Source organism: Thunnus maccoyii, chromosome 16, assembly GCF_910596095.1.
Source record: "Thunnus maccoyii chromosome 16, fThuMac1.1, whole genome shotgun sequence".
Lineage (NCBI taxonomy): Eukaryota > Metazoa > Chordata > Actinopteri > Scombriformes > Scombridae > Thunnus > Thunnus maccoyii.
The window spans coordinates 6,346,209-6,361,706 of NC_056548.1; the positions used below are offsets into that span (position 1 = coordinate 6,346,209).

At 38.7% G+C, this 15,498-nt stretch overlaps 1 protein-coding gene across 1 annotated transcript; it reads right to left on the minus strand.

The window, feature by feature from the left end:
- Positions 1-1,167: 1,167 nt before the first annotated feature.
- On the minus strand, positions 1,168-14,314 carry slc39a8 (solute carrier family 39 member 8). The gene is made up of 8 exons (XM_042388983.1): positions 13,900-14,314; positions 12,462-12,624; positions 8,483-8,652; positions 8,178-8,300; positions 6,165-6,335; positions 4,677-4,884; positions 3,197-3,381; positions 1,168-2,246 (listed from the first exon to the last, which is right to left on the minus strand). The coding sequence occupies exons 1-8, from the start codon at positions 14,122-14,124 to the stop codon at positions 2,100-2,102; spliced, it is 1,392 nt and encodes a 463-aa protein (XP_042244917.1). The 5' UTR covers positions 14,125-14,314; the 3' UTR covers positions 1,168-2,099.
- Between the last annotated feature and the right edge of the window lie 1,184 nt (positions 14,315-15,498).

Below are 15,498 nucleotides of genomic sequence, written 5' to 3' on the forward strand. Positions count from 1 at the left end.
CTTGTGGCTGCTTCAATGTCCATGTTGTGAACCACTGCCCTACAGTACACTGTAGAATTTAACATTTTATAAAATATGATCTCCACACAACACTATGCATGTCATGAAAATAGCCTATTGTTACCTATGGTTTTATCTGAATAACTAATTTAAAAAAAAACTAAAAAAACAATAGAGAGATTCTGCAAATTTCCAGCTGTTTTGTATAGAAATATCAAGTCAAATTTGTTGGCTGTATTTACAAAAGAAAGCAGTTTGCACACAAACAGACAAAACACAGTAAAAGCTGTAGGGTAAATAGGTCAAAGGTCCAAGAACCCTCCTGAAAAATGCAAAAATATTATTGCTCCATTAGCATTACTGTTAAGGTTTTATCTATAGTCTTTAGTATTTAAGATAACCCATTTTGGTTAATTGTACTAGTCATGTAGTCAGTGTCAGAGGCCATAAATGTAATGTAAATAAACTAATTCTAAAAATGAAAACTCTTGTTACAGGCACCAGTTTGGCACAAATATAACCAGGTTATGTAATTTGAATTTGGTACAAAGTTCCTCAAAGTTCATGTCACTTTTTGTTATGTTTTTTTCCTACAGGGGTAAAAGGGTAACATGCATGAGTCCCACACGTTTAATCAAAATCTTATCTTAATAAGTGTCTGAAATTTGGCAGTAAAATACATACAGACAAAAAAAACCCCAGCTATGCAACCTTAAAAAAAGGACACAGTGAAGGTCAGAGAGGTCACAAACTGCTGCCATTACCGGCAAAACATGAACTGTTGTCACAATAACACACGTTGTGGTAGTTTACACTACAGCACCAATGAATTAGAATAAATGTAGAGTGTTTCACAATATATGAAGACTGAAAAAATAATTTATTGTCTCCTTAAAAGAAATTTGACTAGATTTCATACATCAAATGATTGTAAAGAGTTTCCCTTTTTATGAAGTAAACATTCCACTACACCGATCAGCCACTATATTAAAACCACCTGCCTGATATTGTGTAGGTCCCCCCTCATGCTGCCAGAACAGCTCGGACCCGTTGAGGCATGGACAAGACCTCTGAAAGTGTCCTCTGGTATCTGGCACGACGACGTTAGCAGCAGATCCTCCTGTAAGTTGAAAGGTGGGGCCTTCATGGGTGGGACTTGTTAAGGGGTGTACTTGGTCTACAACAATGTTTAGGTAGGTGGTACAAAGTAACATCCACATAGATGCCAGGACCCAAGGTTTCCCAGCAGAACATTGCCCGGCACATCACACTGCCTGCGCTGGCTCACCCTCATCCCATAGTGCATCCTGGTGCCATCTCTTCCCCGGGTAAATGATGCACACGCATCTGGCTGTCCAAATGATGTAAAGAGCAGACCACCTTCTTCCATTGCTCCTTGGTCCAGTTCTGACACTCACATGCCCATTGTAGGCGCTTTCGGCGGTGGACAGTGGTCAGCATGGGCACTCTGGCCGGTCTGCGGTGGATATGCAGCAAGCTGTGATGCACTGTGTGTTCTGACACCTGTCTATCATAGCCAGCATGAACCTTTTCAGCAATTTGTGCTACGAGCTCTTCTGTGGTATCGAACCAGGCGGGTTAGCCTTCGCTCCTTGGGCACCTATGACCCTGTCGCCAGTTCACCAGTTGTCCTTCCTTGGACCACTTTGGGTAGGTACTGAGCACTGCATACCAGGAACACCTCACAAGACCTGCCGTTTTGGGGACGTTGTTATGAAAATCACCTTTATTTGGCCCTTATCAAAGTTGCTCAGATCCTTACACTTGCCCATTTTTCCTGCTTCCAACACCTCAACTTCACTTCACTTGCTGTCTAATATTTCCCATCCCTTTACAGGTGCCATTGTAACAAGATAATCAATGTTATTCACTCCATCTGTCAGTGGTTTTAATGTTGTGGCTGATCAGTGTATATTGATAGTCAAAAAAATAAAAGCATAATTTTTTCTTTAAACATTTAGTTTTGTTTATACAAAACATTCACTTAACACTTTCCCACTCAGCCAAGCGGTGAGCAGAAACGGAAGCAGCTCATAACTACTTTTCTTTCCAGTTTGTCTTTCTCTGTCTCCTTCCTTCTAGCCCAGGTTGATCTCCCCTGCAAACATGGTGATCAGCAGTATGATGGCGAATCCGGTGAGCAGCCCTGCATTCTGGATCAGGAAGAAGATTATCTTGGCAGACCTTCGTGTCTCTTCCTTTGCTATGTTGTCCATCTCTGGAAACTAAGAGGAAGAATGACAATCAGATATCTGTCTGATGTACAATCCTTTAACATATGACATACACTGGCCTTATTGTTCAACAGACAACTTAACGGGAAGTAATAATATACAAGCAGGAAGTGTGGATTGGTTGCTTTGTGAGACCACAGTCAATATTTTGTTCCAACGTATGGAGAAAAGACCACAAGTCTGCATAGTCATCATTTGATAGCCGACGTTGACAAATCTGGGAGTTTTTGCATGTTACAAATACAGATCAGTCTGATCAGCAAGTATTGCCAGTGAGGCCAAAGCCTAAAGGTTTGTTCAGACAGAATGCAAAGCGAATATTCGCCTCATTTGTGTGGATTTGACCGCTGGACCTTTTGTGTTTATTGTTTGTCTGTGGGAGTATTTTCAGTTCAGCTTCTGACTGAACTTATAAATCACCAGAGACTCCAGTTCTTTCTGTTATTTCCCTAAAATGTCCTCTTCTCTCCTTTTCTCTCTTGTCTCTGTATATGAATAGATAATAGATAGAAATAGATTCATGAAGTTCTGTGAAATCGCTCAAGTTGAAACATTTTCATTCGCTTTGCCTTCTGTCCGAACACACAGTAATACAGCTTTTTTCCTAGTCCCCAAATGATTCACTACAGCACCATATGTGTATTAATCCACGGCTGAAAATAGACCCTAAAAATGCACCATTCACTCTAGTTTGAATGTCATTTACTAAAAACTACAGTGGCCAGCTGTTTTGGGAAATTTAGTTTCCCAAAAGAAGCGATGGACTTGCAGCTGAGTGCCACAGAAAGGGTAGGGAAGTGAGAAAGTATTGATTTGGTGACACTAAGAAAAATCTAGAATAACACCAGTCTTGTCCTTTAGATACAAAGGTGAGCTACTGCGCAACCGCAAAAAAGGTACAGAAAGAACCATTTGGATACAGTGTCCTCAGTTTAACTCACCATGTCTGCCAATGCAATATACAGGAACATTCCTCCTGCGATGGCAAAGATTGCGTTGGGGGCAAAGTTGCTCCCGAGCAGGATACCGAGCACAAGGCCGACGTAACACGACACTGCTGACAGCAAGTTGAAGAATATGGCTTGTGGGACGGTCATACCAGCGTTCAGCAGGATCACAAAGTCACCTGCAGACGGAAAAAAAACATATGTTTTTACACAATAATGGGAGCAACTGAGGTTTTAACATTATCTAAAAAGCAATGTGTTTGTGTTTTTCTCTCTCTTGTACTTCTGAAGGATATTGATGACTTTGTGCTCTGTAAAAAAGAAAAAGTTTATGAAGTAATTGTTTAAAAGTGCTTCCACTACCTGCCTTTCCACTTCACTACATAATGGGGAATCCTGCTACGAGGCAGCGACTGACATTTCTAACATGCATCAGGTAGAAGCTTCACTCTCATACTGGCATTTACATTATTCCCTCTTCACTAGACATGTCCGTTCACTCTCTGAACTAAAAAAGAAGAAGATGACTACATTAAAATATTCTTTATTATGTTTACGTGACCAGAAAAGAAGAAAAACCTGTGCAATGACACCGGTATGAAACATTGAATACAATAGACCTGCAATGAATAATACTTAAAAGTCTTCGTTGACATTTATATTTCATTAGTTTTTGTTGATTCAAATCTATGATATGTTTTGAGGCTGTGCTGCTGTTGTATTGGATTGCTTTATATTTAAAGGTGTTTCTAATATTTTGTCCGGCTGATATTCATATATGGAGGAGCAAACATATTAGAAACAACTCACAATATAATGCTGCCCAGTTCAATAATAAAATAACACATAAAAACTGACCATAGAGTTGAATTAACACCTCTCTGACAAATATTCAGACTTATAAGCTTTACAAATGTAGTATTTACTACAGGACTATTGCATTACAGGTGTTTCAGGCCAGTCAGTGTGTAACATATGGAGTTGGGACACACTATATCAAGAGATACAGTATTGATGCAGTTCTGCAGTTTTACAGTAGAGGTCGATAAAGATTCTTAATAGCTATTTAAGTTTAAGTGAACAGATACAACCTGCTTCTACTAATTTCTCCTTAAGTATCTTTAAGGTTGGAATATAAATACATATTCATGTTGTTCCAGCTCTTCATTGAAGATATGTGATGTTTATAATGAGGGAAATATTCAGTCCATAAGATGAAAAACCCCAAGACTGCACCATTCCTTCATATGGAAATGCTCTTGATATCATGTGCAGCATTTCTTATACACATTTCCCCAAAATTCAGCTTGAAATGTTTAGTGTCTTTATAAAACTGTGGGATCTCCAGTATGATTTCCAATAAAGTTCTGTGAGTTTGAACAATGTTTGGCTGCACAGTGTTGAGTTTGTACTGACCGACCTACCAGTGGGCCCACTGGGGTTGAATTATGGATGATGTTTACTTATCACTCACCCAGCTCATGTGGAAACTCCTCACATACTATGGCCGTGGACGTACTGAACCCTGTCAGTACCGACACTGTGAACGAGGCGCCGATAGCCAGGCCGTCGATGAAGTTGTGCAGCGCGTCGCTCAGAGTTATCATCCATGCCACCGTCTTGATGCTTTTGATGTGTTGCCCACGCAGCCAGTAACACATCACGCCGGACGACTGGACGTCCTGGGAGAGTTTTAAAAAAATTAAACATTTTGTGGGCACGTGGCTCGTGCTACTGTTTGACTATTTCAAAGAGGAGTCAAATGCAAACAATGGCATATGTGGACTTATTGATTCACAAAGATAACATGCAAGGATATCTGTATGTTTAAAACCCAAAGTTCAAATCATCCAGAAAAAAAAGCATCACATTTTACTCTTGGCACCAGTGCCTTGTTAATACATTTTCACTGTCCATATTACAACCGTAAAGCTACTAATGTTTAGATTATAACCCTACATGTTTAATTTAGACATCACTGCACAGGCAAAACTCTTTTATTTTCCACCTTAATAGGTCGAATTAACAAAACACAACAGATTCGGAAAGATAGACCACAGGAAATATTTTTCCTAAATGGATGTGCAACAGATCTCTTCAATGACAAATATAATGGCACAAGTGTTGCTAATGGGCAACCTGAGAACAGGCGGGTATAAACAGAGCCTTTGGGACTCGGTTGAAGATACTCTGCGGTGACAAAACGCCCCTTTTATTAGCCACAACCAAACAAGGAGTCTTTGTGCTTGAGTCAGACAATTCCAGCATTTACCAGGAGGGGAAGGATCTGAGGCCTTCGGCTTGGTTCATTGCTTGATCCCTCTGTGACACCAGCGTGTCTGTTTGTTTAGTATTTTGATCCCCACAAAGCTGGACTCCTCCATATGACACAAGAGAATTCACTGTTAAACATTAACGCCAGCTCTAATCGCCAAGAGTCACTGATAACAGCTCAGTAAATGACTTCTGAGCAAAAACTGAGCTTATCAAAAAAATGAAAGAAGAAGTGCATCCGTGCCACAATAAAACACCACCACTTTCCGGTTACTGCATCTTCTTTAAATTCTGTTGACGATTTCACTTTTTTCATGTCACACACTGTAACTCACACCCGTTTCACTACATAAGACGTCTATATTAGAGTCATCTTGTTTATAGCCCATGATGAATTCCTGGTAGGTGTGCCTGTGATAGTGGATTGTGGTGGACAGCAAATCTGTATCAAGCACATAATTGATTACTCTGATTCCTCACAGTCTTTACAAGCTTATCTGAAGACTGAGCTACTCATCAGATAATACACGATTGAGTACAAGGTTGCATTGCTGTGTAGGTTAATGTGACATGTGTGAGTTAATCAATCCCATGAGGCAGAGTTCAACGTAAAATAAAAGTATTGCTTCACAACTCCTCAGCCTCTACTTATTACACTGTTCTAAATAACACAAGTCTGCACTAGTACCTGAGAAGACATCACATTTGTATGTGAAGGGTCTGGGTTCGGGCAGCTCTTGTCTGTGGCGATGGTGTTGACGCTGGTCAAAACAATGGAGTCCTTTTTCTCCGGTATGTCTCCATTGTGGAGGGAGTTTTCTTGAGGCTGCTCTGCAGGAGTGAAGTGGCTGTGGCCATGCTAAAGACAAGAGAGACAGCGGAGTCAGATGCAAAAATATCCAGCTAAGTTCTCAAAATGTGCCAGTTACTCTTTTATTATACTTCATCATTCCCTGCCTACAAGAGAACATATTAACTGGTGTTACTGGGCAGCACCCACATAGAAATATGTGTTACTGAATGAATGTGGAACAAGGTATAGTTGACACAGCATGCTAAAAAAAAAGTGGTCTTTGCACACCTGTAAACAGATAGGCATGTAGTCGACTCCTGCACACTGTCAGCACAATGATGAATTTATTAAATAGCTACGTTTCAAAATGCCTGAAATGCCTGATGAATCAATAATCAATAATGATAATGATTTTTTGTCAGCAATGCTAACATGATAATGTCGAGCAGGTGTAATGTTTACCATGCTCATCATCTTTGTTGAGTGTGTTAGCATGCTGACATTTGCCAATTAGCAGTAACTAAACACAAAGTACAGGTGAGGTTGAGGAGAAATTAGTTTTGCAGGTATGCATGTTGTACTCCAGACCGACCCACAGCAGCGTAATATGCCACTTTCTAAAACCGTTACAAATCACTGTTACAAAATAATTATGTTTAATGACGTGACAACACTGTGGTTAAGGTCTGGTTAGGTTTAAGCACAGGTTAGGGTTAGGGAAGGATCATGGTTTGGGTTAAAATGATCACTTGAAACTTGGTTGTACTTCCTTAAAGTGAGGCAACCTTTGTCGTCATGTCAATAGTAAACACAGTGGCAATCGATACGTTTTTTTTAAAAAAATGTTCCAACTCACGGTGCCACTTTTTGCCATCTAATTAACTATCTAGCCATCCAGCCTCCTCCTAATAAGAAAGTCACCTTATAATGACGTCATCTGAACTGCGTCACTTCCCTGGGTCATAATTACTACGGCCACTAGATGGCGTCTGTCACTCAAACGTAACTATAGGTTGTTTTTGGCGGCTGAACTTGTGACCTATAGTGCCATTTTTCTTCAGAGGACAGGTTCATTAGAATTCATCCTGAGAGGGACATGAATGTCTGCACCAAATTTCATAGCAATCGATCCAATACTGGTTTAGACAGTCACTATCGTCACCATCAAGGTGCCGCTAGTGGAAAAGTCAGACAACCGCCAAAGTCTGTGGGATACATCCTCTAAGAGCCATGAATGTCAGTGCGAAATTTCAAGACAATCCATCGAATAGTTGTATATTTCATTCTGGACCAAAGTAGTAGACCGAAAGACAGACAGGCCAACATTCTTCGTGCTTCGTGCTAGCAGGGCTAAAAAAAAAGCACATAGTCGTGACTCAATGAGTAAAACGAGGAAACGAAGGGTCAGATCAAAAGGTGGCGCAACTTTGGAAACATCAGGTACTAGCAGATTGTTTGTCATATTTTACATCCATGCTTAATTTATTTCCTCTAAACTTTTTGACTTTAATGCAGCTTTATTGTGTTCACTTTCACAGACAGCTTTCTTCAAATTAATTCCCTGCCATTATAAATCTATGCTGTTGCCTCGTTTCATTACCTGTTTTAGTTTAAAGTTAAATATATTAGGATTCTATGCTATCAAATACTGCACATCTTACATGTTCTGAAAGTCACAATGTGTGTCCCTGAGCCTTCTATAACATGATTAAAATAGAATGATGTAACGAGACTCCCATGAAGTGTTATTACTTTCATCGTAGTCAGTAATTAGCTGTTTAATTAGCCAATAAATCATGGCTATTCATTAGGTAGTTATAAAAGTCAAAATAAGTGATAAATGTTATCTCTGTAATAAAAAAAAAATTGCTTTGCACTTCATGAACTCACTAACAAGACTGTTCTTACCTCATTCTCGACCCGAAGAGCCATTTTCAGTATCTTCTCCATAAAGAAAAGGAGATAAAACCCGCCAAATATTCCAACTGCATTCGCCACATAGTTGTCTGATTTGGGATCAAAACCTAGTGCCTGTGTATTAATAGAAAGATGGAAGAATGTTAGTCATGTATACAACACCTCCTGATCCACATGTATGTCTGTTTTTGTTTTTACGTCCTTTATGAAGCACTGAAACATCTTTGAAACGTTGTACATGAATCTCTTGACCTCTTGACTGTCTTCTTCTTAAACAGCTCCCTTCTCTTACAAACCTCTGGTATGAGCTGAAGCACAGCGTTGGAGAAGAGCGTCCCGATGGCCAGGCCGATGAAGTAGGTCAGCACTTTGGGGAAATAAGGTTTCTTGGTGAAGGGGATCAGCAGGAGACCAAGTAGAGACGCCAAGTTGATCACAGTGACCGCCAGGAACCCATAACCCCAAACTGCCAGGAAAGAAAGGATTAACAGTTACTATGCCATCATCATTAATTAATATAACCTTAGAGTTCGTTGTTTTTCTGATTTTTGTGACATGTTTAGAGCGTTGTGCTTTGGTTTAGGGTCATGCTGAATTTCTCTTCTGTTCAGCTTTTTCTTTGATCATTCTTGGTCCCAATTATTCTTCTCTTTATTGGAAGCAAACTGTTATAAAACTGTAAAAAAAAAAAAAAAAAAAAAAAAAACATCACCAGAGGATTATTCTCTTATGAATGTGTTTAAAACAACAAATGTAAAAGCTTTGATTAATTGGGTTTAAGATGAAACATGGCAGAGAATTTCAGGTCATGGAGGACAACCACTGGTGGCCATATTAGAGATCCTGAGGTATCAACAAGGCTTTTTATCCCTGAGTTTGGGCTATGAGGCAGCTCTTCCTCTCAGGCTGCATTTAAAATTCTGCTTCCTTCAACAATATTTGCAGACTCTAAACCCAACCATGGAACTAAAGACCAGCACAGCCAGCCAGACCGACTATTGCCTGAGAGACTAAACTTGGGGCAAATAGTCAGTTTTTAGATAGACATCTGAGTTCACTGCTTACAGAAAAGCTAATTTAAAGGTGCAGTGTGTAGAATTTAGTGGCATCTAGCAGAACAGACTTGGCAGAAATGGAATATAATATTCATAAGTATGTTTTAATTAGTGTATAATCATCTGAAACTAAGAATTGTTGTGTTTTTGTTGCATTAGAATGAGCCCTTTATATCTACATAGGGAGCAAGTCCTGTAACATGGAGTCCACCATGTTGCACTGCCATGTTTCTACAGTAGCCCAGAAGGGACAAACCAAACACTGGCCCTAGAGAGGGCCTTTCATGAGTTTCGTGGCCACCGTAGATTCTCCTACACGCTTGGAAGGGGAGGGTGAAGGGTATACAGTTGGTTACAATCTGCAACCTCACTGCTAGATGCCATTAAATTCTACACACTGGTCCTTTAAATTGTATTCTGAGTAAATTAAGACAAACTACAAAACACGTCTGACTAAGTTCTGCTCACTCCAACAGAAACCTTTTGCCTTTTATAAGAGCAATATGAGGACATTTACAGGGAAAATTCAGTGAAATGTGAAGAATTGTTTGCTCCTCAGCATCGTTAGCAAACCACACTCTTTTCTTCCATTTGATAGGTGCTACAGTGTCATTCATTGTTCAGTAATTGTTAAGCACACATCACTGAGGTAGGATGGATAACAGTCAGTGTGCAGCTGTCTTAATGAGCATTTGAATGTATAAACAGAATATATATTGGCTCAATTGTGATATTTTAATGAAATCAGCCCCTAATACAGTACCAGTCAAAAGTTTGGACACACTTTCTCATTCAAGGGAATAGATACAGTGGTGCTATATGTATAATGTATCTAACTTATAGCAGCTACCATGGTAGCTAAAAGTACCAACATCACTAAATGTATCTAAAGTTCCCTCCTTGTTTAGTATATAAGCATTTAATACATGTTTATAACACACTATAATGTAGTTATTAGGTTATGTTATTATGTAAATATTCATAATACATTTCTTAGAGTTTATTAATGTACAGAATTTTTCAGTATTTGTTTTTGTGTTACTGTTACTCCTAAATTTGTTTTGTTTTTTGTGTGGAATTCTTGTTTTTACTTTTTGGTAACAGTTTTGTTAATGAAACTTGCGGAACAGGTCGCCATATATGGCAATTTTAAGTCGCATGATCATTCTAATGATCAGAAACTAATGAACACACATCTCCTCATGAACAAGTGACATTCATCAGGCCGAAACAAGCAAATTATGACAAGTTTGAGCAGTTAAGAGAGTTTGTTGAATGCAACTTGTGCAAGCAAACATCTGCTTTTTGCATGAGGCCCATTCACTGTTTATATATCAGCATCCAGTTCACAGGATTATAAACCATTTATTAACTCTTTATGTACTGCTTATAAATAATAAAGATGACGGGGACTTACAGTTAAGTGTTACCAAATAGCTTTGTGACGCAACTTGAAAACCTACATTTTGTTATATTTATTACAGCAGAGTATGCAAACAGGCACGTAACTTGACATAATAGACACGGTATTTATTTGAGGAAGAGAAATTTTGTTGATAAGGCCAGAGGAGGAAACAGCATGCGCAGCATCACCGGACAACAACAGTCACAGTTGGCTGTAACAGCACAGAGGAGGAGCGTGTGACGGTTTATCTGAGAGGTCAGCGGCTCTGAGAGTCAATCCAGGACATTGTGGATCATTATGGCTCCACCGAAGCAGATGAATGTGTTTGTGACTTTGTTAAGACAGCCGAGAGCGAAGATGGACAGGAAGGAGTGACAGATAACCTGCGATAAAGGTCCAGATCTAAACCAACTAAGCAACAGATAGATTTCAGCTTTTTCATATTTTCTTATATTAGAAAGGAAATTAGGACTTCAAAATTTAAAAAAACTAAAAAGTAAAACTGGTCCTTGCTCTGAAAAAATGCTTGACTGGCTGACAATAAAGCAGATTACAGGAAAGTGAAGCATTTTAAAAATCTACAGGTAGTTTATTCTGTTTTGCAAAGATTAAAACAGCTTCGATTTTCAATATCCCATTCTCTTCTCAGATTTCCTGTGGACAAAAATCTTCCTTCAGTTTTTGTAGGATGCTTACTATCAATGTATAAGAGTGTTGTATGTTTGATTTATTACATTTATTTCTGGTATAACGTGTTTGACACGTGTATACATTATCATGTGTCGGCGTGCTTTCCTTTTGTTTTGCTCTTGTTGCCTCTGTAGGAAATAGAAGAAGTGTCTCATAAGCCCTCGTGGGCACCTTTCAGATTAAAATATTCATTCATTCGTAACAAGAGGTATCAGGAAATGTTAGATAACAGGGAATGTGTCGTCATATCTAAACTATGATAAGACATGTTTTTCCAAACCTTTTGGGAAACTTCCAAGGTTAACATAACCTGGAAATTACTAGATTTCTGTCTACATAGTTAGTCAGATTATTGATTTACAAATCTATGTAGTAACCTTTTCAGTGCTGCTGAAGCTGAGTCTCGTGATAAAAAAAACAACTTCATAGTGATTCATTTAAAGTCCCCCCTACACGCAAAAATTTGTTTTTCTTCTTGTTCCTTCAGCTGCATGTTTGAGTTTCACTGTTCAGACTGATGTGTGTCCAATATTCAATTTACACAAAGCCTCCAGTGCAAATACAGTGAAATGTTAGCGTTTTAAACTAGTTAACCAAACATTTTTTATGGAAAAAAAACACATCAGACACAAATTATTAGTCCAAGCAAAGTATTTTTATATCTTAAAACATTTTAATCACTATGTTTCCTGTCTTTGCTTCATGTAGCGATGAATCGAGTAAAAGTTATTATGTTGTTTGTTATGAGGGATTGAATGAAATGAAGAGAGACGGAGAAAAAGGAAGACCTCTGACACACTGAGGCCGGATTTGAACACTCGACTTCACAGCTGAATGAAATTAACCTTCAGCCACTCAGTTTCCAGGACACCCCCTCATCCTCTTGTGTTTTTTTTTAAAGGGTGTACAAGCAAAACAAATTGGCAACCACTGCCTTGAAAAAAGCGTCCCACCATCCACAAAACAGCTCAACAATCTCCAGTATTTGTATCACTGTAGATGAAAGTGCTGACGGACCTGTTTCAAGGCAACAAACCTCCATGAACTGTGAATTATTTGAGTTGCGGGGGTCTTAACAAATAAACCGGGAGGTGAGGCACGCAACGCTGGAATGAAGCAACTCACCAGTGTAGTCGAGAGGCGGCAGAGATTTGGGGGCGGTGAAGGGGCAGGAGGGCAGCAGCACCTGGGTCAACACAGCGGGACAGATCCTCCCCAGATGTCCCACAGTCAGCTGACTGACATTACTGAGCCCGAAGTGGGACAAGATCTGCTCTGCTGAGGGACACTGAGGGGCAGGAAGACGTTGTTTTATTTGTCTCTAAAATCCTTTCTGCTGTTTTTAATGTTCCTATGTCTTGCATCTGTCTTTTATGTGTGTTTTTGAATCTTTTTATTACAGCTTTTTGCATGAGTTGTGCAATATAAATAAAGTGTTTATTATTGTTATTATTGGCAGTGGATAAAACAGGATACAGTAATGATATTTATTATGAATTACACTGTAATGTTGAGAGAAGTAGAGGGTAAGACTGTACTGGAAGACAACTATATCCAGTTATATAGATAGTAGTACTGTGTAATGTTATCATATAGCTTAATTCAAGGTAGAAATGTTTTTCAATATATTGTGTGCATTATTGAATCTTAAAAGCATTTTTTAACAACTAAAAGCTAAAGTTGTGAGCTGTATGGTTTTGTAGCTCTTTCCAGCCTGATGAGCATCAACAACTCTTCTTCTAAGATCCTGAAAAATCTCCATTGTTTGAGCCATGACGCACTTCCACAAACTGTTGTTGTGAAGCTCAGACTTTGATAGTGAAGAACCAGATTACTCTTCTTTAAATAAAGCCGAGCCTCCCAGACTCAAACCTGATTATCATCCCATTGATTGAAACGCCGGACTCTAATTTCCCCTTCTCAGAGGTTCACATACTTTTCCCAACACACAAATATGTAACTTTGGATTATTTTCCTAAATAAATAAATGAACACATGTGAGGTTTTTCTCTCATTTTGGTTCCCTTTATCTAGTTTTAGGACTTGTGTGAAAATCTGATCACGTTTTAGGTCACATTTATGCAGAAATACAGCAAATTCTAAAGAGTTCACAAACTTTCAAGAACCACTGCATATCTGATCAAATACATAGTCATTAATGGATATTTTTGGTCATTTCTTTCATGTTTTTCTGTTTCACAGCTCAAAATTTTAGCTTATAGTTGTAAAAAATGCATTTAAGATTCAATAATGCAGACAGTATGCTGAAATTTCTACCTTGAATTAGACTGTATGATAACATTATACAGTACTGTTACCTCTACTTCTCTCTACTTTACAGTATAATTAGAATAAATTCATAATAAATATCATTACTGTATCCTTTAAACTATAAATGCCTACAGATAGCAAGTAAATCAGATATAAATACAGATATGTTTCAGACATTTATGATATAAAAGTGCAGATAGGACGACAAAATAAGTGGAAAATTAGAAAAAACAAGTTTTAATTTTTTCTTCATCAATTATATAAACTCTCTAGTTTAGTGTATAAATCTCACCTCTTGGTCTGCCAGCGGGTTTTCTTCTGTTACTGACGGGGGTCTTCTGGCTGAGATCAACACCAGCAGATCCTCCAGATTCTCCGTTGAGATGGATTTGCTTTCACCATAATAGCGTAAAATGCTCTCTAGAAACCTCTGTCCATCCCGTTCACTCACATTCACACTCTGGGACGCTGCTATATAAACCAAAACGCACCCAATAAAACATCTAAAATGCCACATCTCTGCTTTTAAAGTATAAAAAGTTTCCTCTGGTAAATAAATCTGCTACTTCTGCTCCTCTAAAAGCTTTTTACTTGAGCCAAAATTCATTATATCCGCGGAGCTTCCAGATCCATGAAGAGTCAGAGCAGAAATGTGTTTTTGGAGTTTACTTCCAGCCTGACTTGACGGTCTTTTTTTTTTTTTTTTTTTTTTTTTTTTTTGGGAGCAGCAGTCCTCTCTGATGTACTCTCAATGATCAATCACGACTATCAGAGGTAGATCAGGTTCAAAGATCAGCCTGCAGAGGCATGAAGGGAAAACATGGAGGTGACCGACCGCGTGCAGCAACTGTTTCAATGCTTTCTTTTGTGGCCGACTTTCTCACTTGGTATGCAACGTGCTCACACACACACACACACACATTAACACACATACATTAACATACAAACACACACACACACACATACACTGAAGAGTAGAGTGTGTGTGCAAAAGGTTATAGTGTGAGGAGGAAAAAAACACAAGCAGTGTAATATTTACAGCTGTGTCCACGTGAACTCATAATGAAACAGCTGGAAGTTGAAAAAAAAAATCACAAACATCAGAACATGTGAGTCGGTTGTGTTTGAGTCTCTGTCGCCGCCTAATGGCAGCTGATGATCGATGCATGATAAAGATCCCAGTAAATATAAAGGAAAGGTTCATCATTTTTTCAATTCTGTCTTAAAACAACAGTCAGGTGTCCATATGAACAGTGATCATTCCTCCTGTTCATACTGGCTGTTAAAAGATCCTTCAAATGTGCTTTCAGTGTAAGTGATGGAGGCTAAAATCCACAGTGTGTCCACACAGTCATTTAAAAGTTGATGTGAAGCTTATATGAGGCTTCAGCAGTCTGAGTTAGTCATATCAAGTGGATATCTGACACATTAACAGTCTTTTTAGCATCAAATTCCCTCTTTGTGTTTCCTCGGACAGTGTTTCCCTGTTAAGCTGCGGTGGAAGTATAGTAACAAAAAGAGGAACTTTAGCACTAAAAAGACTGTAACGTTGAAAGATATCTACTTGATGTGACTCATTTGGACGCTGAAGCTTCATATTAGCTTCAGATTAAAAAGAAGAAGGTCCAAGTTACTCTTCTGGCAAAAAAGTTTAAAAGCCTTTATTCTGATGGTTATTTCATAGTGAAATCCATGAATTTGTGGATTTCACTATAAATGACCATCAGAATAAAGGCTTTTAAATTAAGGCTTTTGTGTTCCCTACCAAAAGCACCTTCATCACACTTGTTTGAACTTCCGAGCCCTCCGGACCTTTTCTTTCTGTAGCTTCAGATAAACTTTTAAATAAATTTTTGCACAGAGGGAGGACTGTGGATTTCGTCCTCCATCA